At 33.6% G+C, this 22864-nt stretch overlaps 1 protein-coding gene across 14 annotated transcripts in view; it reads right to left on the reverse strand.

Moving 5' to 3' along the window:
• The window catches only part of LOC128993328 (basement membrane-specific heparan sulfate proteoglycan core protein-like), a 357588-nt gene that overhangs the window by 77302 nt on the left and 257422 nt on the right, over positions 1-22864 (reverse strand). For 9 of the 14 annotated variants that reach the window (XM_054417150.1, XM_054417151.1, XM_054417147.1 and 6 more), the window contains 7 exons: positions 19409-19531; positions 14092-14208; positions 13300-13416; positions 10293-10421; positions 7772-7894; positions 5814-5927; positions 3803-3916 (listed from right to left, as the gene is read on the reverse strand). In XM_054417150.1, coding sequence (XP_054273125.1) covers positions 3803-3916; positions 5814-5927; positions 7772-7894; positions 10293-10421; positions 13300-13416; positions 14092-14208; positions 19409-19531 — 837 coding nt within the window. Of the gene's footprint in view, positions 1-3802; positions 3917-5813; positions 5928-7771; positions 7895-10292; positions 10422-13299; positions 13417-14091; positions 14209-14811; positions 14905-19408; positions 19532-22864 lie in introns of those variants that run through there. The other 5 variants (XM_054417154.1, XM_054417158.1, XM_054417148.1 and 2 more) reach the window with 4 other exon arrangements.

The raw sequence follows: 22864 nt of genomic DNA on the forward strand, positions 1-22864 counted from the left end.
AAGAGAAACCATTGTAACTATAACACCAGTGCATTTTGTGATTGAGAATATTCAACCCATCTGAGGGATAGGGGTTCAAATTCCCCATTTGATATGCCCATTGAATCGGACCTATTCCTTTAACACCAAAATCTAAGATGCTAAACCACCCTGTGTGCGACAAAACCAATCTACAATGCTCATCGGACGTCCACATTTTACAACAGGATGAAAAGGCTACTTGCAGTATATCCAAAGTTTATTTTTGTTGTTTTTAAACCAGATAATGTAAGGCGAATCTCATTTGAAATATGTGATATGTCAAATCTTACTTGAATTGTTAAGCTAATTAAAAATATATTGAATGGGGGACACAACTTACCCATCACAATTTTAAATATCCCCGCCGCAGCAAACCTGCAGACTAAGCAAATTTCCATTTGCCTGAATTGATTTGAAATGAAATCTATTTAAATAACATTAGGTTTAACGAGTACCTAGGTTTCGCTGCTAAAGGGAGGCTAAGTGTGGGTTTTAGTAAAATATTAGTAGCTTACTATAAAATTAATAAATTTGCCAAGTTTATTCAAAATATTTCCATAAACAAGCAAACTACAACATTTTACAATATTCTTCTTATAGGAATTTAAAATTTGCAATTTTTTAATTTTCTCCATAACCAATAACCGTACAAAAACACTTTGGTATAGTAAATTATTTGTTTTTTTAAGTTCTTTAAAATGATCTAGAGATGAATTGGGAAATTTTGTGTTTTGAAGGTAAAAAAAGACAAAAACCATTTTTACCCGATAAAACCCCCCGTAAAACCCTGTGCCCATGGTCCGATCATGCTGGTTCCCGAACTCATTCAAGTTTATCTTGCCATACATCTTCAAAACAAATTTCATCAAAATCGGAGAAAAATTACTCAAGTTATCGCTTTTACGGACGTATATATATATACAAATTTGAACGAATAGTGTTTTTGGCCTCTAGCGACATCAAAATGAAAAAGTGTATTGGTCCCGGCTCCAGGTCTTACCATGCCACCTACCGTAAAAGCTACTTCCCAATAGGTAAATTTGCTGAAATGAAAAGTTTGTCAGTGAATTTTTAACTCTATATCAACAAGGGGCCTAATCATTCACAAATTAATTATTGTCCCTCCCTGAATTTTCACTTCTCTTATTAAAAAATGAGGGGTAAGAACATACTTTTCCACACAGACATTACCTATATCATTTTTGCTAGCACAGTATTCACCGTAATATCCTCACACTGAATTCAAATCGTGAGTTCTCTCAATTTTAAATATCTAACCTAAATATAATGAATATTACTACCACAATTTTCCATATGCAACTACATGTACAGTGATCTTCCCTATATACAATTGGAGAAATAACTCTAAACTCTAAAACCAGGAATCTAATCCAATTACACCCAAAAAACTAAATTGGATGAAAACCAGCAAAGGAGATCCCAAGCGTAGAAAATACAACTGTGAAATACCTCCTTCAAAATATTGGCGACAATATTGTTCGTCGCTTTTATCGTAGCAGTCAGTTCTGTTATCGCACTTTAGATATTGTGGGATGCACTGACCCGAGTTACAGGTGAAGTAGCCCCGGGGGCATCGAGGTCGGGCTGGAAAGTGTAAGTGGCAAACAAAATTTAAATGTGAGTAGGCTACCGTAAATAGAATGTAAACAATGTATCACATAATAAAATAGCTATTGCTGAAATACCAGATACACCACAACGGGTTTTTAGGGTTTCCATTAGAATGAAGAGTCTATTCTAAATTTCAATCTTCTTATTGAAGATGAGTAGGTAGTTTTCTTAGAATTCTGTATTATGGTCTAGAGTTGAGCTTGTATTGAAACAGATTCAGGGGCGGACTGGGTACTCTATTAGGGCGTAAACCTTGACCAGCCCGAAGGCGCCAACCGGGGGGTCTAGGGGGTATGGAATACCCCCCTGTACAGAGGGGGGTCCGGGGGTCCTCCCCCGGGCCATTTTTAAAAAATTATACCTGTAAACTCGCATTTTTAGGCAATCTAGATATCTGATTAGCAATCTAGATCTGGCATTAACAGTGGAAAATCAGAAATCTGATAACTGACACTATTGGTTAATGTTTGGTTTACAAAATTTAGACTATTTACCCACACGACTTGGTGCTATTCTGACAGTAAATATCCTAACAAAAATAAAAATACAAATGATTTTCTTAGGTTCTTTCGTATTATATTTGTGTATTTTCTTTGTTTTCCCTTGCATGGCTTGGCTGCATGCATACAATATAAATCATTTGCTTCCTGTTTACAGCATGAACTTGCAACTGTTGTATTTTTTGGCACTGTAAATAACAGAAGTTATATATTTTAGATTTCTATGAAATTATTTTAACACAAACAATATGCTTTCACTGTGAACAAAACCAATTTATTGACTTAAACTTTTTAGCATTACATTAAGTCAAAACTGTAACCCTAAAGTAGGCCTACCTAACCTATTTCTACAAACGAAATAGCCTAGAGAGAACTAAGAAGGTATTTTAGGCTGGCTATCTGTAAGTAAAATAGGAAAGTTGACAAAATTAGTGTCATAGTGCATATTGAAATAGTTAATTAATAGGCTGTAGCCACATATTAAAATACTGTTTACTGTTTAACCTTTACTGTGTAATGGTTAAGTTAACAAATAAATACACTGTCACTAAATATATTTAAATTTTGTAAAAGTAGTGATTCTACAATACTGCTTTCGTTCATGTTTCCTGTGTAGGTAAAGAATATAAAAATAAATTGAAGCTTTCGACACAGAGACACAAATCAGACACCCACTAAAGAGAGACACATTTTAATTGGCACTGGCAGCTCACACTCTTTATTTATTTATTACATGCACGGCAAACGCCATTTTACAAGAGAGTTGAGTTGATATTGATAAAATTAAATGTGACTTAAAGTGAAATAAGTGAAATAAGTGAAATAGTTATAGTGTAAGCAATAATTAAATATTATAACAAATATGAATAATATTAAATTATCTTCACTAGTTGTTTACCACAGACGACATCGTGACACCGACCGATGTCGGATGTAGTCGCAGTCACGAATACTAGAAAAATACCGGTATGGATCACACACATAAACAAATGACGTTGTTGGCCCGAATCCTATACTGAGCATTGAACATATGATTTGGCAGTTCCATTTAAGCAATGTTAAATAATGTTTATTTTCGGGCCAAAAACGTAATTTGTTTATGTTTATGATCCATACCGGCATTTTTCTAGTACTCGTGGTCGCAGTGCAGTTTTTTTCGGGATCGGCGTAAAATGACGCGGGAAGAGGACAGCCACAGACAATATAATACTATATTGTCTGTGGGACAGCTGTTTGCTCAGACCACAGAGTAAAGTAAGTGCCTTCCACTCGGAGTAGGCCTACACGTACGAGAGAGAAGAGCTGCTTTGCTCTCGCTTGTCGACAGTGTCTATTCAGGTCTCACACCCGACTTTATGTTTTGCTATTCACTGCTGAAACTTTAACTCTAAGTTTTTCCTCTTGCTTTCAAAAAATACATCTCGTCTCATTTTTAAAATTTTTTTTATGAATTTTTCCTTTAACGAGGGCGCAAATATTGGAATGTTGAGAAGGCGCATCGGCCCTCCGGCCGGTGGGCCGGCGGGCCAGTCCGCCCCTGAACAGATTGATTTTTTGCAGTATTTGTTTAACTTTTCTTATGCTGATATTTTTTGCAAGTGACTGTAGCATTGTGATTATAAAGATGATTAGTTCTGAACTTCACTTACCACAGCTGAGTTCGTCAGTGTAGTCAGCACAATCTGGGTTTCTGTCACATTTCTTGGAGTTGTGAACGCAGCGGCTTCCGTCACAAACAAACTCGTCTGGTCTGCATCGGACAGCTGGTGACATAAAAATGAGTTTAAGTGCTGTAAACTAAGCACAAAAAATAACTGTGGCTCTATAGTAAACAAAACTAACTCAGGTTTCAAGGTAAGCAAGGAAATTTCAACTCAAATTCATTGTAATAGTGTTGGAACTGCAGTGTAAGGAAATTTCAACAGTAGTTCAATCATGGTCTTAAAGAAGCTTGTGAAAATTTACCAAGCCTGCCTGAACTGAGCATAAACACAGATACAGAAGAAACATTCAATGGTACACTTATTTGGTGTCTCGCACTAGTGCTGGTATTTAGGATCAAATACTACAACGCTCACGGTGGAGGAAGACCCTATGCCCTGTGTGATAGGGATTTCCACACAGTGCTCACCGCTTTGGCTCTTCCTTGCTCGTCACAAGTATATTTCTGGCACAACATACCAGAACTGAAAGCTCACAGTTGTCCTATAAGAGTGTTTCCTCTTTACCCTACTTCTCTATGGCACAATAGAATTGAACATGTACGGTTGCCCCTGTAGCTCTATCATACAGGGTGGGGCAGGGAAATATCCCTACTTTTAAGATGGCACTATGAGTAGTGGGGGTGTGCTGGAGGAATGGGGTTAGGCTCAAATGAAGCTTTTGTTTTGGGAATTTATAAGAATATAACTTTCAGTAGTAGACATGGCTTGTTCGAGTGAGCAATGTGCTTCTGCACTTGAGATGTATTTTATTCAAAAATCAGTCTACTGTTGCTGTGCAGCTGCCGTTGGCTGCGAACTTGTTATCGTGTGGCCTATCGCAAAGCTGTTACAATTTAGTGTGGGTGAATTACTTTCGTGTATGTGGTGGTGCATTGCGAAGGATATTTGGAGCTCAAAGAACCGTCCGGAGTCCTGAAAACATTGACCTTGTCAAAAGATCGATTTTGCAGTCTCCTCAAAGTTCTGCTTGTAAGCATGCATCCGCGCTGGCGTTGTCTAATCGTACTGTGCCTCATATTCTCCATGAGGACCCACACCTCCATCTATACAAGAGGGTAGTTGCTCAAGAACTCACACAACGGGACTGGCAACAACGAATGTAGGCATGTGAAATCTTAAATTGCGGGACTACCTCATGCTGCTCGGGTTTGGTTTAGTGACAAGGTACACTTCCATATTTCTGGAGCGGTAAATAAGCAGAATGTGCTCTATTGGAATGGTGCTAAGCCTAGGGTAGTTCAAGGGAAGACCCTAGATGCCTTGAAGGATGCAATTCACCTTGAATTTTGCCGCATTCCACAACAAATGCTTCACAATGTTATTATGAGCTCTAGAACCAGAATATAGGAATTAGGAATATAGTGCATTTAAGATTAGGGACACCACTTGCAGAATATGCGGTTTAAAATAAAGTTAAGTTATATTAAAATAAACTCCCAGATGTAACCTTTTAATCTCAGTAAACAGTTTGGTTCTAACATTTTTGGTTGTCTTTTAATGTACCTTCAAAATTAGGGATACTTCCCTGCCCCACCCTGTATATCCAAGCTATATGAAGTGAGCATGTCAGGTTTTATAAAAGGATCTTATGGCAATGATGGCACTACTTCCATTATACTGAAATTTTATTCATGCACATGAGAAAAGGAAAGGAACTATAGTAGATTTAAAAATATTGGAATGTATAATATTCTATTCTTTCAAAGAAAAAGTTTCTACTTTTACCCAGAATGGCGATATACGAATGTCCCACGATTATCCGATAAGAAAAAGAGGAAGGTATGACATTACTGCCTGCAGGCTTATTTTGACTCCCTTGAAAGACTGCTGGCGCCATACTACCATGTAGGCCTACGTCGGATTGCAATGTTCAGATTATCAAGGGACAACTTTAATTTGTCTCCCTAAGAAATCAACCCCTGATCCAAATACTTACGACAGTTGCGCTCGTCCGCTCCATCTCTACAGTCTGGTGTTCCGTCACATTTCAGTTCCTGTCTCACGCAGCTTCCGTCCCCGCAGGTGATCTCATCTTGACGGCACGGAACAGCTGTTTAGGTTGGAAATGCAAATCTTTATTAAGATTATCTTTATCCATTATCTATTATTTATTGAGAAGTTATTTAAACTTCTTCTTTTACATAGGTACTTACTTCACAGTATTACGTTACCGGTACATACTTTGATTATAAAATTATACATAAATTACATAATTAATTTTTTTGGACAAACTAAACTGGGTACTTTGGTATTATCCGGACGCCACTCTTATAACCCTGCGACAGTTATGTTAGGTTGGGTTGGGTTATCATAAATATGTTTGTAGGACTTTCAAATCCTCGTTTTATTATGAATCAAACAATACCAGATGAGTCATACTTTCGCTCGCCAAATCTCCTCCAAGTAGGCCAAGGTGCTGAGGTTGATGACCGGAGCGTGCGCATCACCTGTCACCCTGTATCTGGTGTGGCAGCTAGGGGCGGCAACGCATTCAACTCCTCGCCGACATCGCTGCCTTCTGAGAGGCAGAACTCAAAGGGCGCTAGTTGTAATCACATCAAATTTGGACAGTAAGTCGATTAAAATAGTATGTTCTTTCCATTTATGATAACCCAAACTAACATAACCGCCGCACATAACAGCGCGCTGTATAAGGGTGACCTCCGGATAATACCAAAGACCCTAAACTGTCTTGAACCTTACAAAAAAAGCTTAGTAAACTTAATTTTTCAATTAAGTTTCATCGAAGGTCCACGTGATGCAAAATACTTACGGATTTATAAGCCAGGAGTGTATACATTTAAGTCCACCATGTAATATAGTCCATAAGGCTATTAATATTAGTTAAATAAACAAAAAAAGTAAAAGATGAAGTATACCTAAAATAAGTTAACTTAAAAATGATCCAAACATATGGACGTCAGAGTTTTAGAGACCTAACAGTGTAGCGAAATTCCGCTATTGATGGACAGTAAATACTAATAATATTATGATGAATAATAATGTATCGTAACCACAACTAGCTGGATGGACAAAATGAGAAAGTTTTTCAATTCACATCAACATTTTAGTCTTCATAACTCATCCTTGTCATCACTAAAATGATGAATTGACGTTTTGGTCTCATTGCAGATAGCAATTTTCAGTACAATAATACTGCAAGAGGTTAATCTATTACTGGTTTGAGGTTCAAGATTTTAGGTTATACATTTTAAAAAGCTGAGGATTCTATCGCCAATATTCTATTACAAAAGGAAATTTTGCGGTGGAGGTGGTGGCCTCATATCTAGCTTGGACCATCAATATACTTTTTTACAAAAGAACGTGCACAAACAGTAGATAAAGCTGAATCAATGTTTTCAACTTGTGTGGCATGCACAAGTACATATGTTTTGATCTTATAGCTTCTGCATATAACCCAGCCAGCCATCTGCAATGAGTCTAAAACTTCAGGTGTAAAGTTACTGATACAAGAGCTTCGGTATTCGGTACGTTCAAACCCTGAAGACAACGGTTAGGGCCTATGTAACCAGGGCATCTATAAGAAAGAGAGAGGGAGATTTATCAAAGGTAATGAAGTTGAACATTTTCATAGGCAACATACAACACATTTTTAGATTTGAAATTACATAATAGAATGGTGATGAAAAGGTGCACACCTAACCTATTTTTGATGATAGTAAGTACATGTACCTTATAACAATGTTTGGTTCTGATTTTTACAAGATGACAGGGGGAGAACCCAAAATATTCCTAAGCTGTTAAATGTTAACAAACACAAAATGATAATTAGGACTAACAATTTTTGGCTCCTGCATAATTTTATAAATCTGCAACAAAGCACACAAAACTCCCCAAACATAATTTTAAAAATCACCAAAAACACACACTTACGTCCACAATTAAGCTCATCGCTGCGGTCCGGGCAGTCAGTAACGTTGTCACAGCGGTAGACAGCTTGTATGCACGTTCCATCGTTACAACGGAACTCGTTAGCCATGCAATGTACAGGGTTCCCTGGTTATGCGACACACAATCCAAGCGGTAAGCGACACATTTACCACACTTACTGCTTCCTTATTGAATGAAATTTATGATAGGCTATATGGTAAAAAAATTAGTACAAAACCAGGATTGTACGCTATCACTGGTCTTGCTTTTAATTTTTAGTACTTCAATTTATAAGTCATGAACAAATATCTATGAACTCTGATACAGAATTAGTTTGTGTGAATTTTTTATTTAATTATCTGTAGGCCTACAGCTTAAAAATACAAAATTTGGCTGTAACAAAAGATATATCAGACTACTGATTCATGTAAAATATTACAAAACAAACTCAAAAGTAATAAATCACCTTTTAAGGTATTTATATAAAAAAAAAAATGAAAATAAATATGTGTCAGCAAAAACTACAGTAGGCCTAATTTGAAAGTTATTCAAAGGTATACAAGGCTTAGAAAAGTGAAGGATGTAAAGAAGCAGTGCTTGGGCTAAATCAGTAAGTATACACACAGACAAACACAGACAACTATGAGTCACAAGATAAGCTTTTCTCTATTTAACACATCTAGGCACTAAAAGCACGCTTAATATCTAGATTTCCATTTTATATTAATTCTAAGATAAAACCATAGCCTTCTCTAACACTAGGTTGGTGTGTGGCAATGTCATGCCTATTGCTATGATAATAAGAGAAATAACAAAATCAAAATAGTAAACATTTCCTATATACAGTCCCATTATAAATTAGTGCAACAGGTGTTTCGGTTTGACGGGACAGCAGTGTCGCCGCGGCCTTGTATTAGAGGAGGCTATGATAAAACCTTTTCATCAATGAAACTAATGTATGTATGACTGATTTTCTGACATATTCAAGAATTTGTTTCGTTTAACTTAAGTGATCGCTAAAGTAGGCCTAAAAGTTCTTTTTAGAAGGGTAAAGCATTTGGCAAATTAGTAATATTTAACCTAGACCTAAGAAGAGTATAAAATTGGTTGCATGGAAAGATAAAATCATCTACTTAGTACATCTTGTTGACAAAACTCTTTTTAAAAAATTTCAAAATTTATTTGTTTCTTATTTGGTTTCAAATTATATAGTAATAGGTAGGCCTAAATAATGGTTCATGAACGAAACAAAAGATGCCTGTTGAGTATGGAAATTTAAGAAAATGACCATATCACAGAAAATCTGCAGACCAGGCTTTAAATTAATCAGTTGCTCTCTTAGAGTGTTTAGGCCTATTCTAAAAAATTTTTAATAGGCCTAAATAAATTTATATTTGAACCCATGTCTAATCAAAATAACGTCAGTTTCACAAGTATTTAAGCTCACTTAGAATTTTTTTATAACTTTCTTTTGAATCATCTTTTTTGTTGTCAAAATAAATGGAATTTTTCAAATTAAATATAGGTATGAACTAAATGCAAATATAAGTGCTAAGATTCATTAAAATCTGTGAAAAGTTTAGGGCTACAGTTTAATTTATTATTTCAAGTTAATTTTAGTAAAGCAATGTGGATTAAGTAGCCAACAGTATCATAATTAATTTATGCTTGTAATTATTGGTTATGAAATTTGATCATGGTTCCTTACATTATGAAATCCATGATGCATCATAATTTTAGATGAATTCTATAAGTTTTACTTAAATATTACCGAAATTCAATAACTAATGAACTAATCACACATTTATTTAAGTTAATCATAGTAAACAAACAAATGATATTGAGGTTATGTTTTTTGTTGATTTCTTTCTGCTCTCAGCTCCAGCTGATGGATGTCATCTTTTAAGCATAGAGTACGAAATTATAATCTCCAATAGCCTCAGTTATATACTGTGGTCTTCATTATAATATAAGACATTTTGTACTAGTTTTTCATTGACAATAACACTTTGAATCTCAATGAGGAAAACACATCAATTGTGTTGTTCATTCAACAGTAATGCCATAACAAAACATGTGGTGCCAATCCCAAACCCCACATAATATTTTTTACGGTACTTTTTACTTTTTTAACCCCAACATACCATTTCAAAATACCCACTATAACTTCATGGTAGAAGGAAATAACTTCGCTTCAGAAGGATTATTGTTTTATGAAATAATTGGAGGTGCAATTTAGAATTTTAATTTTCTGTTGCCCTGACATGTGTTTCGGGAAAATCTGCAACAGGGAAACTCCAAGTATTATATAGAATTGTTATATGAGTATTAAGATACTAATTTTAAATATTTAATCTACAAGTATTTCAATAAAATCACAAAATGATTCTACTGTATTTTATAAGTACAATTTTGACTAAATTTTCACATTTCATCCCTCATGATGCATCATAAATCAATCAATTCTCAAGACTGAATCCACCATAATAGAAAATGGTCTCCTAATGTATTAAAGTAAAATTACCATCGCTACAATCCACCTCATCAAGTCCTTCGGGGCAATCCTTCTTTCCGTCACATCGCTTGTCCTTGGGAATACAAGAGCCGTCTCTGCAGGTGAAGTCAGACGACTGACAAGGAGCAAGCACGTCCTCTACCCGGCAAGCACATGTTATATACAAGCCAAGCAACACAAAAGCACATTATCTGCTGACGAAAGTGCGGCCAGAAGCTCCCGTAGCAACCTATCAGCAATGACTGTGGATAGTCCAGTAGACAAAAACCATTAGATATTTGGAGGAATACTTTTTGTTTTATTGACTGTTATATAATTTTGAGTATTTAAGGATTTTAGTAAAAATTTGTTTATAGGATATTAAACACAACTTATTAGTATGAAAATAGTTATTTGTGTAACTAGTGGGCAAAGTGGCACTTTGCTGCACACGAGAGCAGTGTTTGGAATGATCTCAAGTGCAGCAAAGGCCTTTTGCACTCGTGTTACACATTATATTTTTCCTACAGTCACTATAAAGCATATTAATTATTAGTCTTTCAAACACTATACAACACGTTTTTAGGTTCAGCTGGCAACACAAATGGTGCCCTAGAGAAAGTAGTACCCGCGGTCCGTATCACTCCGCTATTTTTCCTCGGTAAGAAATGTGCTCCGCGTTTTGAGAATATAGTTCCGTATGTTTTTGTATTTTGAAGTGGTTTCCGCGCCTAAAGAAAATGCTTTAAAGGTATTTTCTTGTTTATTAAGATCGTAGGAATGTTTTAAAAACGTTTAAAAGAAAAGTCCAGAAAGTTCAGGAATATCGAAATTATAAACACGAAATGACAGGTTAAATCGTAGTTATAATAGTCAATCAGCTGCTCATAGTATTATTATCTTTAAGTGTTGCCAACCTATTTCCAAGCGTACACGGATTACGTGCATAATAGAACCACGCTGTTTTGTGTTGTTTCGTTGGAATCCTGATGTGCGGCAAAGTATAAACCGTACGACAAAGTATAAACCGTACGGCAAAGTATAAATATGCAGCAATTAGCATCTTTCTGTACTATAAACAGTACAAGGAAGCCAACTTTGTCGGGTGACTGTAGGAAAAAATATGTTTATTCAGCTTTGAAAATGATGATGCTCTCAGGCCCAAATTATATTTGCCTTTAAAGGACAACCAAAAACTATTGTGTGAAAAATCAAATGAAGTTATCTTTAAAGAGCTATATGGATTGAATTGTAAATACTGTGTAATTTAGATCCTCTTCACAAAATGTAAGTGGTTTAATGGGAGAGTTTCATGGGTTCCCCCACCACTTTTTTAGGTTAATTACAATTATATGTATATTTAATTATATAATAATTATAATTATATATCAGCTGATCAGCTGTCGGCTGTTGTTTCATAGTAACGGTGAATTGGAAGGGATCGAATCACTTCCCTCAAACCACCTAATTTTGTGAATGGAGTATAGCATTCAAAGAGAGTAGGCCTACCATAGATTATCGATATGTTATCTTTTGCAAAGTACATTCTCCGCAGATATTTTTAACTTCAGTTAGACAGTTGGGGTTTTTTTACTTGGCTTGTCTACATAGATTATCCACAGTCAAGCCAACTAACTATGTTGAGTGTAATGTAGGATAAGTGTTTGGTTTCTATTTACAACTGTAGAGGTTATGTACTAGTTAATGTGATGAATAGAAATCATGGGAGTGGAGTTCATCGAGGTGAAATAGAAAGAAATCGTTAATATATGTTGAGTGTGAATTTCTAATGTGTATAGCAAAAGTCCCAATTGTGTGATCAATTTTGCAAATACCACTATTAGTACAAAAAGTTAGCTAAAAATATTCTAAAATTGCAAAATATTGTCAACTATTTAAATTTTGATTTAAAAGTTTCTTTTCATGTTCCTCGCCTCAAAATATTGAAGTTCTAATCATATGAACCACAAGTTGCAAAATCTTTAATTGAAAATATTTTTAGCACAGTTGAGGAGATTGCTTTGTATGAATTATGTTTTAAGAAGAAAATGTTAAATGAAAGTGTGCTGTTATGAGGTTATGGTTTTAAGATTATCTTTTCATGTGATGGTTATGTGGACATCTATTTACATGTGTATAATTTAGTTAATTGTTCAGTTTCCCCACCACATGGAGATGGAAACATTAATATAGAATCAACACTTTGAAAAATCATAAGAGAATGTTTGTATCACAGACACTGCTAATTACTGAAACTTGTTCACCCAATATAATCAATCAGTTGTTTCAAGATATGATTTTGAATTAATTTCTGTGATCAAGAAATAATACCATAGTTAGATTTCATATGAAAACTAGGAATTATCAAAAAGAGAGTCTAAACATTTCCAACAAATACACCAGCAAGGTGGAATTGATTAGTTGAGTTTGAAAAAAAAATATCAATCTAAAGCTTGGTAATATCTTTCAAGTTAATAATGAGGTATGTATGGGTGAACAATTTTTTTCCTTACAATAAGACCTTTGAAAAATGAGAAACCAAAGAGGCAAAATTATCTTAAAATATTTGTAAACATTGAAAATCTGAAATTTTTGAGAGTTGGACCACGCTCTTCATTAGTTATATATATTTTAAATATTCATTTTTAGTAATTTATTCATACCAAAATTTATGAATATCTGAAACATCTTTTGAATTAATGAAAGCATGAATGAACTGTTAAAACATTAATACTCGGTTAAGCACAATATTTACATATTTAAGGCAACAAACAACGACTCTTCAAACCTATCTCTATCAAAAGCACATTCGTCAAAAACACATTTTACTATCTAATTTCAAATGTCTCCTTCACTAAAAAGCGTAATTTTCCACTTTGTCATAAAGCGTTGTCGCCACTATGAAAGCTAAAGACCTCACAACCATGTATTCATATTTTGAGGGTTTAACAGACATAGATAGCAGAACATTGGACAGTAAGCGCTACCTCGACTCGAGGGCTCGAGGCGTATGCAGAGATATAAAGTGAAATCATACCACAGTCTTCTTCATCACTGGAGTCAGAGCAGTCTGGGTAGCCGTCACATTTCCGTGATTGTGGTACACAGTTACGATCTCTACGGCATTGAAACTCATACGGCTGACAGGTATGGGCTGGAAAAAGATCAAATATGTAAAGTTCCTGATCTAGACTAGATTTTCTATGAAAGTTGCAAGAGCTATGTTTTCTGCTGCCATAATTTAAAAGATAATTTACCCTTCATACCTTGAATCAAAACGAATAGAGAACGTTGATGAAAGTGACAACGTGTTTGCTAGGGAGAAAGTTATATACACGTGTTCTTAAATCTTAAGTTGAGTTCTTAATTAATTAAGTGCTGCAAACATGACAAATGTATATGTTTAATTGTTGACTTAACACAATCTGTGTATAAGTGTACGATACTGTTTGAATAATAGTATTTCGTTGCTAGTCCTGAAAATAGGTGTTTACCAGACGAGTATGGTTGTTTCCGTTTATGGTTGTGAGATTGACTTATGAATACGGTAATCAACCCATTTTGGCCGAGTGACGTACAATATTTTACACCATACTATTCTAAACTAATAAAAAAATACAAAAACACAAGTTCGTTATATATCCCCACCGACTTAAGGACCAATCACTAACTTCTTAGAGTACAATAGAGTGCGTAATCAAATCCCATTTGATTAAGCAGGTGGCAAGGACTAAATCCTTGCGTGGAAAATCCATTAAAACAATGTACTATGGAAAAAAGGATTTTTTAAATTTGAATCTATAACAACCAATCTGGTATGCCAACATACCGTTGGGACAGTGTATTTCATCATCTCCTCCGGGACAGTCGGGTCGGCCGTTGCAGAGAGCACTCATTGATAGACAATGGCCACTGCTGCAGCGGAACTCATCTCTCCTACACGAGTCTAGAACATGACAAAACACAGCCTTAGTACACAGCAGACATGGATGGTAAATAGAATATCTGTTAGAATAAACCAAAGCAAAAATACAAAATTTTCGGCAAAACATGGAAATTTACTTTTAAATGAAGTTCAAACAATATTACATATAAACTGTTTAATAGGTATCAAATAACCTTAAAATTAAAAACAAATAATTACAAATAATAATTATAATAACAAAATGTAAGAGGGTATGACAAGAGTAGAAAAATATTATAAAAATCCAAAGCTGTTAATCAAAGTTTGAAAGTGGAATACATGTGAAAATCTGAAGATACCAGTTAAGTCAACTTCTCTGCAAAAGAGTAGACCCTTGGTGAGCTATGTTTCTGTGCTGAAAGAAATGTGTAACAGAGAAGAACAAGGAGAAAGAGACAAGAAGTTAAGTTTAGGAAACTTAAGAAGAGCTCCTCAGAGAGTAGTTCAATCCTAATTGTGTAGCTCGTGTTTGTGAAATGGAAGAATAACATTAAAGCAGATCCACATGTAGGCTCAGAAGGAAGGAAGAACAAAGAACGTGACGTTCGACAACGAAGATGGACGAACACATTACACAGAACGTACCACGAGGACAGTTCAATTCATCCGAATAGTCTTGGCAGTCATCGACTTTATTGCAACGCAGATTCCATCCTATACACCTTCCGTTGCGACATTGGTACTCTCCTGAACCGCAAGTAGCATCTAAATTCACAAAACACATGCAGTATTAAATAAAACTTGAACAGTATTATTTACAGTTATGGTAAAAAATTATAAGGGAATTTTGTATGTGGGTCAATGGTTTCCAAATGGGTTGCAAAACAATGATCATGCAAAAAATGCTTGATCAACTCATCTAGTTAGAAAAGATGTTCACCAAACCAACAAATATGCAGCTAATTACATTACATCACTCAATAAACTACTCATGCTCAAAATTAAAACAAAATTAAAAAAATAGCTTGGAAGGTTAAGATAATCAGAAAACATTATAATCTGCCTGATAGTTTTAACATTGTTCAAAAAGCATTAAAAAATAATGTTTGTTATTTTAATGAGTGAAATTAGAGGTACCCAACAATTTCAGTCAACTAAATAAGTTGTAAGAATATTTAAATTCAAGCCAACTTAAATATTAGTGTAAACATGTCGATGAGTCAAATAACCCTAAAACAGTGACAAAGTATTTTTTTACTGCAACAATTAAGAACTAAGGACCTCGCTTTGTTACCTGATGCGGTCCTACACTTCTTTTACATCCATGAACATTTTACAATCAAATTAAAATTAAGTTTTTGCAAAGTAAGATGTGAAACGTACTACAGTTGAGTTCATCACTCCGGTCTTGGCAGTGATGGGTCCCGTCACAGCGTTGCGTAAGAGGAATGCACAATCCAGTTCCACAATGAAACTCATAAGGCTTGCACTCTGGAAACATGCGCTCAAATCTTGTACGGCATTCAACATTGCAAAGTAAGTGTTGTTTATTATTTGAAATTTAGGATCATAAGGTTTTCTGTGAGTCAAGTGAAAGTAAATTGACAATTTACGATTCTTTTATATTCAGTCATTGACTGGGACATTGAACTAGATATCCTATCCTTGCGGAACAGCTGTAAATTATATTTTTGTCATACTGCAGCAAAAACAGTCGTTTTTAATGCGTGCGTTGCTTTTCAACCCTTGCTCATTTTCCAACCTCGGCTTCGCCTCGATCGTAAAACTTTAGCTTGGGTTGAAAAGAGTCACTATAGGCCCTAGTGATAAAAATTTAGTATTTCAGCCTAGTTTTATTACTGTGGTGACCACTATGGTGTTGTGACATAAAAGATCAACTCATGCATGACTGAAATAACAAATTATTAATCCTCAAACAAAATATTATAACAAGGATAAACACATTTTCTATTAGGACTAAGCCGCGAACCCAATTTGATGGACTTTATTCTTCATATTGTATGTTTTGATGTGTTTTAGAAATTTCAAATAATAAACAACACAATGGTGCAGGTTGCAGGTTGGATAGAACAAACCAAAATAACAACCTTAAACATACCAAATCATATCAAAACCAAAATAATCAATACATTACTTGTGATCAGCATTAATATAGAAAACATAGCCAATACATGTTATTTTGAAGGTTTTGTTAGTAGTGAGGCTTTTGGAGAAAGTATGTATACTGAACAATGATTACACTCATGTTTGACATCCTATGTGTTGAAAACATGTGTAGAATGTTATAATGCAGATTGTTATAAGAAGAAGTTTACATCATAAAGCCTTTGTACATTATATAAAAACGTGTATTTTGTGTCAATACTGTATCGAACCTGTATCCTATCAATTTACGATGCTATCTAACAAAGGGTGACGTAAGATAGTCCAGAGTTTAGACTATTTCTTCACAAAATTATTTTAAAAAATGCCAAAGTTGTAAAAAACTTTTCTGGAACTAATGCTGTCACTTAAATTGGATTACATGCACAAAATATAAATAAAATATGCACACACAATACAACAAGCGAAACAATGTTAAACTACGATAGTGGAAAACATGCTTGGGAAACTACTAAGCAAGGGAGTAAAAGATGAAAAACATGCTACTAAGATTAGTCACATAACAATGAAAAATGTGATAACATATAACAAACACTGATAAATAATCAAATAACTTATTTGAAACCCTAATATTCGTATAACAACTTACACCACAATCACAAAATAATATATTTCTTTAATGTTTGTTTGAATATATACAATACAAAATTTCAAAAGCCCACTTTGTACAAATTCCATTTAGGTACTTTCTAATATATGTTTATAGATTTTTTAGTTTGCAATAGTGTATTAAATTGATTTTATACAATTTAGTTTTGAGGTTTTAAAAATTTAACATTTTCTTCCTAATTTTGTTTTAAAAATAAAAACAACGTATCTATTAAAGATGAAACTACATGGTAATGCAGTCTAATCAGTATATCAATAATCAAAGCATATGACACGTTTCTATCAAGCTATTTAAATTGAAAATCAGACATAAAACTCAAGGTTTCTCTAATCTATGTTAACTAAATATACCTTTACACAAAATATTTTTTATAAACAACACTCTGACTGTAACCACAGACCAGAGCGACATATAGGACACCTCCAAAAACACAGAAAGGGAGAGAAGAATACAATAAGAACTATTCTTGATAAACCATCAAGATTTAGAGAATCAGGAAACCCCACAGCGTCTAAAAACAGAAGAGCTTAGGAAATACTATCGACAATGAACAGGAAGAAAACGTTGAAAGAAGAACGGACGTCACATAAGAGTTTTGCAAAGAGGTCTGGACGGCACAAACGAAACATCTGGACAACTTACTGGTACAACTCTGTTCGTCTGAATTATCAGGGCAATCGACTTTGCTATCGCACTTTCGACTAAGGTCAATACAAGTTCCGTCTCTGCATCGGAATTGCGTTGATGAGCAAACACTAATAGCTAAAAACAGTTTTCAAAAATACACATTGTGGTTAGTGTTAAACACATAATTATAATAGGTCACATAAATAAATTAGTAAACTTTAAATTAATATAAATCAATATTTGTTTTGATACAGCCTAAACCCATTTTTTTACTAATCTGTGAACAATTATTGTTTTTTAATTTATTTTTGAAACAGTAAGATATAGTAAGATAAAACAATATGGCTATTTAGAAATATTTTAATAATTTATTTTGAATGATAATGTATAATGTATAACAAGGCATTTATTTATTGTTTAAACATTCCTCTCTGCAAAGTCAGTCTCATACAGATTAAAGTTTGTTTTAAAGAATTAGTGATTACTTTACTAAAATCAAACAAGAAGTTTTAAGAATTTTCTTAGAAGTTTATATTAAAATGTTTTAATGAGTGATTTCTAAGTGAAAATACGCAATACTATCACAGTAACTTTATAATGATGTATTTAATAGCAATAGGGTTAGTCAAATACAAAAAATAGAGCTATACAAGATAAAACCTCACCATGAAAAATAAATAGCTTATACAATTTATTTACACTTTTCATTATTAAAGCTTTGTTTCAATTTTGTTTACAGAAATGAAAACAATCTTGGTGAAATTAAATAAGAATAATATAAACATATATTCATTACCAGTAATGACTAAAGATACACCTTATAAATTGAATAGCCACGTTTAAAATGATAGCAAAAGAACACCATTAGATCTCAATACTGAGACAACATTTCAAACATAGGATTTTAGGATTACTGTAGATGAATTGAAGATTAGCTTTACAGGGTTTGAGATTCTAGAGGTACCACAATATATGCAAACTAATGCATAGTTTATTATAATTACTAGTCTATGTGAAATATTAAGGGAGTTAATCGGCACCATGGAAATTTATGTCAAAGTAACTATCAAATAAATGAAAAGTAAATTCTTTTTTCTTGAGCTCATGTATCATGTTAGTTTTTGATTTTGATTGATGTGTTAACATTTTCACAAAAATCAATCATAAAAACATCATCTACAGGGTCCATGGGCTCCAGCACAGAGAAGCAAAACAGTAGTTTTTCCTCTCTTAAATAGCTAGAATCAAAGAATATTGGTTGGATGGTATTAAGGTGTATCTATAGTCAATGATACCATTTGTATATACAACATGTACAACGTGCCCATGCTTAAACTACAGCCGTTCATCAATACTTACTGAATTTGTTGTCTTCGGCTAATGTCTAATGTTACTACTAAGTCTAGTTATTAGAAACAATCTTTTTTGACAAAACTTAGATACTCTATTTTCATCTAATCTCATTTCTCATTTAATCTACAGAACTTATGAGAATGGAAAATGTTATTTTAATCCGGTTTAACTAATGGATTAAATAATATTTAAATAATATTGCTAGCGTCAATTTTAATATTCTGAAACATAATACTTTATCCTTTGTTGATTTGACCTATAAGAATTGTTTGGAAATGTTTTTTTTTACTAACACAAACATAGTTTAAGGTCGGCCTCCCTTTGTTAGGCACTATAAAATATAAACAATTTTCGACTTTATGAGTTACCTACTACACTTTACAAATACAACTGCTATAGGTTGAACCAACAAATAAAATGTATATATGAATACATTTTGTGAATTCTCTACACATTTACAGTACTTACTACGCTCAGGACAGTCTCGCTCGTCCGCTGCGTCGTTCGGACAGTGCACCACGCCATCGCAACGTAGTCGGGCGTCTATACAGCTTTTGTCTTCACACTCAAACTCCCGGGAAGGATCACAAGCTAAGGGGTGAAATAAGCAAGTCAAAAACAAAATAAAACTTGAAATAAATGAAAGCAACCAAAAAACTCACATAGCAGTGAGAAAAATAAATTAAATGCAAAATAACTAAATATTTACTATAATACTACTATCACTTTTTTTAAAGTTTAAATATAAAAAATCATTACTATAATAGACTGCATCGATTTCAATATCCGAAATGTCTAATTATAGATATTAACAGTATTTATATATGTATAAAAAAAAAATAAAGTTGTTGAAAAGAAAGAATTTGTAGAGGGTGTAATTGTTTCCTTATTTGTTATAGGCTATTGGTTATTTTTTGTAGAGTTTAAAAGAATCTGTTAGATTTTTTACAAACCGATAGTACATTTCTGTATTTCAAAATTAAATAAGAATTGATCATACCACGTTATACACCCCCTTATTACATGTTAAAAACTTATATTTTATTTCCTTTTAAAAAGTTACCCTAGCACTAATTCAATGTTTCAAATATATCATTGATCTTTTTGTTTTACATCCTAAAGCATAAAAAACAAGGATTTAATTTGTCAAAATACATGAAATATCTGAATATTCCATTATAGGCTAGAAAACTCCTAAAAACTAATATGAAAGTAGTATTTTACTATAACAAATTAAGTAGAATAATAATAAAAATAAAACTAGTTACAACCAAAATGCAGGCAACCCAAAGGCATGCAAAATGTACATGCGAATGTGTAATAAAGGATCTATAAGCGCATTCAAGTAAAATATGAATTTACTTACCCAGAGATATTATAATCTACTAGTTCTTGACTATGAAAAAATGTCAAAGTTCATTGAAATTTATATTAACCAAACAGGTCAAAATTATACCTTTTATTCCTTGACTTACTAAACAAAATTAGGAAAACCATCCATTTTGTCTTAAAAGAAGATGGATAAATTAACTCTTATGTCAGACCAAAGTCAATATTAATTTGTTTTAACTAATAAAACAATTTAATTTAATATATGTAACTGTTTATAAGTTTTACTCTTTTTTAATTTCTTAACAATAGTGAGAACTGTTCCAAAGATTTTGCAAGTCATCGCCAAAGAGTAATTTATGGACAATTTTATTTTGAAAAAATACATAGTTTGACCTGGTTAATATTGTTAACAATCAGAATTAGAAGGAAACAATAGAAAAAAAGTTCAACCTATATTAGTTTGACTTGAATTATTTCTACTGTTACAGTTTTAACTCAAAATAATTTACTGACTGATAAGAAAAGGAATGAGTATGATTGTTAAGTAACAGTAAAAATAAACCAGAAAAAACCGTGAAATAGGTATTTTCATTTTACAAAATTATGGACGGTTATAAAAGCTGAACCGAAGTTAAGAGTAGTGTTTTTATCACAAAGAAAATGTTATTTATATTATTATTACATGTGAGGTTAATAAGAAAAGTAGGACTATTTATTATAAAGATGTTTTTAACTCAACCCAAACTAACAGTATATACAGGATATTCACCGTTTTGGAAAAAAAGCTCATATTTTGGCAGCATTGCTTCCCATTTCCTCATTTCTATGCCCCATATCATATTCTTTAGTTTATTTCTGATCAGCTGATATGCGTTTTTGCATTGTTTTCTACAGTACACGTTATTAGGAATTATTATGAACTAGCTGTGTGCCCGTTCTACGCACGGGGATCTTATAGTAGTCAGTTGAAACCTTCTTATATTAAGATTAAGAACAGCAATTAGTTTGCATTTTTGCAGATATGCTGGCAAAACTATTATATATAAACCTTCGCAAATACAGTATCTGACAGTTCAAGCCAAAATAAATGCTTCGCAATTAAATGTCACCCGGATCGTGTTGGTCCATATGTCCAATGATTAAACTAAAAAATGTTTTTTAGATCCATGAAGCGTAGCCCTAAAGTAGGCCTATAATTGAAAGTTACTTTCCACATCGGTTAACTTAAACGTATTTAAAGTACTACCTCAACCTCACCATTTAACACTTTATTCCGGTTGACATTTTCAGTATCAAAGGTGCTCTTGTCCATTCCGTGAAACAGTGAGAAATAAGGACATTAATGCGTTACCAACATACAACAAAACAACACAATACAACAATCCAACAAAGGCCACGAACTATTGATACATAAACAATATAAAGGCGTAAACAATTCATGATGGTTTGCCCAACAAATGTTTTACTCAAATAGGTTATCATTTTCTTAGCATACCGGGTAAGCTAAGATTTGGAATCCAGACAGAAAAAGCAAAACTTATACAGAGTTAAGACATCACTTAAATTGAATACGGACGGCTCTAATAAATAAGGTGCAACACCAACGATATCAAATTTGTAAACTACCGGTTCTAAGGAAAAGAACCAGTACCTACGTAAGAACCTACCTAAGAACTATAGTAAATCGGACCAATTAAATACATTAATATCTAGTCCCGAGGTTATTGATCTCTTGCTTTTGGATTTTCTCGTAAAAAGTTATAGCGTAAACTTATCGGTGTCAGTTTGAAAAAAAAAAACAACCTTACCCAAACAACTTTTTGTTATTTAATAGATTACGCATTCTCTAAACAATTATTAGTATATCTATAAACATTAGAAGGAAATGTGACGAAAATCACACAATGTTGGGGTTTTGGTCATTTGTAATTTTATTTTTTAAGTAGGTAGGCCATGTATTCTATGGAAAAGTACCGGTATCAAGGATCGTCGTCAAAAAGGTTGTTATGAATAAATATGTAGGCTTACGTACCCAAGATATGAGCTATGGGCCTATTGGCTGTATGGTCCAGCGATTGCATCACACGGTGAGTAGAAACAGAAAGTGACACATTGGAAAAGCGAGTTTAGCACTTCCTCTGTTAAACCTCTGTTACAATCACCCACTGCAGTTGTGATTTTTTACTTTACACTTTACACAACCGCCATTGAAGCGCCGTCAATGAGTGGAAACCTTTTTTGTAAGCTATTGGCGACGATCATTTCAGTGTCACAGCCCTATACAACACTGATTCAAGGTCTTCTTCTTTCTGGTTGTCAAAACTCAAGAAACATTTTATACTCAATGAATTTCTGGTTCCAATTTGGACGATGTCTAGTTATTTAATTTCATTTACGGTTACACTATTAGACTATATTATTGCACTTGCGATTAATTAAATCCGTTATGTAAGAAAAACGTTTTTAATCTCACTTGGTTGGGATTTGCTTTCAAAACGTGATTCGAAATAGTTGCGGTATTTGTAAACAACATTTGTAAACATGTCATTGACAGCTAGAAAAAATAATCTTGATCCGAACAGCTGTTCGTTA

The sequence above is a fragment of the Macrosteles quadrilineatus genome, unplaced genomic scaffold (genome assembly GCF_028750875.1).
Source record: "Macrosteles quadrilineatus isolate MER2022 unplaced genomic scaffold, UCM_ALF_1.0 Scaffold_4__1_contigs__length_99947679, whole genome shotgun sequence".
NCBI classification, from domain to species: domain Eukaryota; kingdom Metazoa; phylum Arthropoda; class Insecta; order Hemiptera; family Cicadellidae; genus Macrosteles; species Macrosteles quadrilineatus.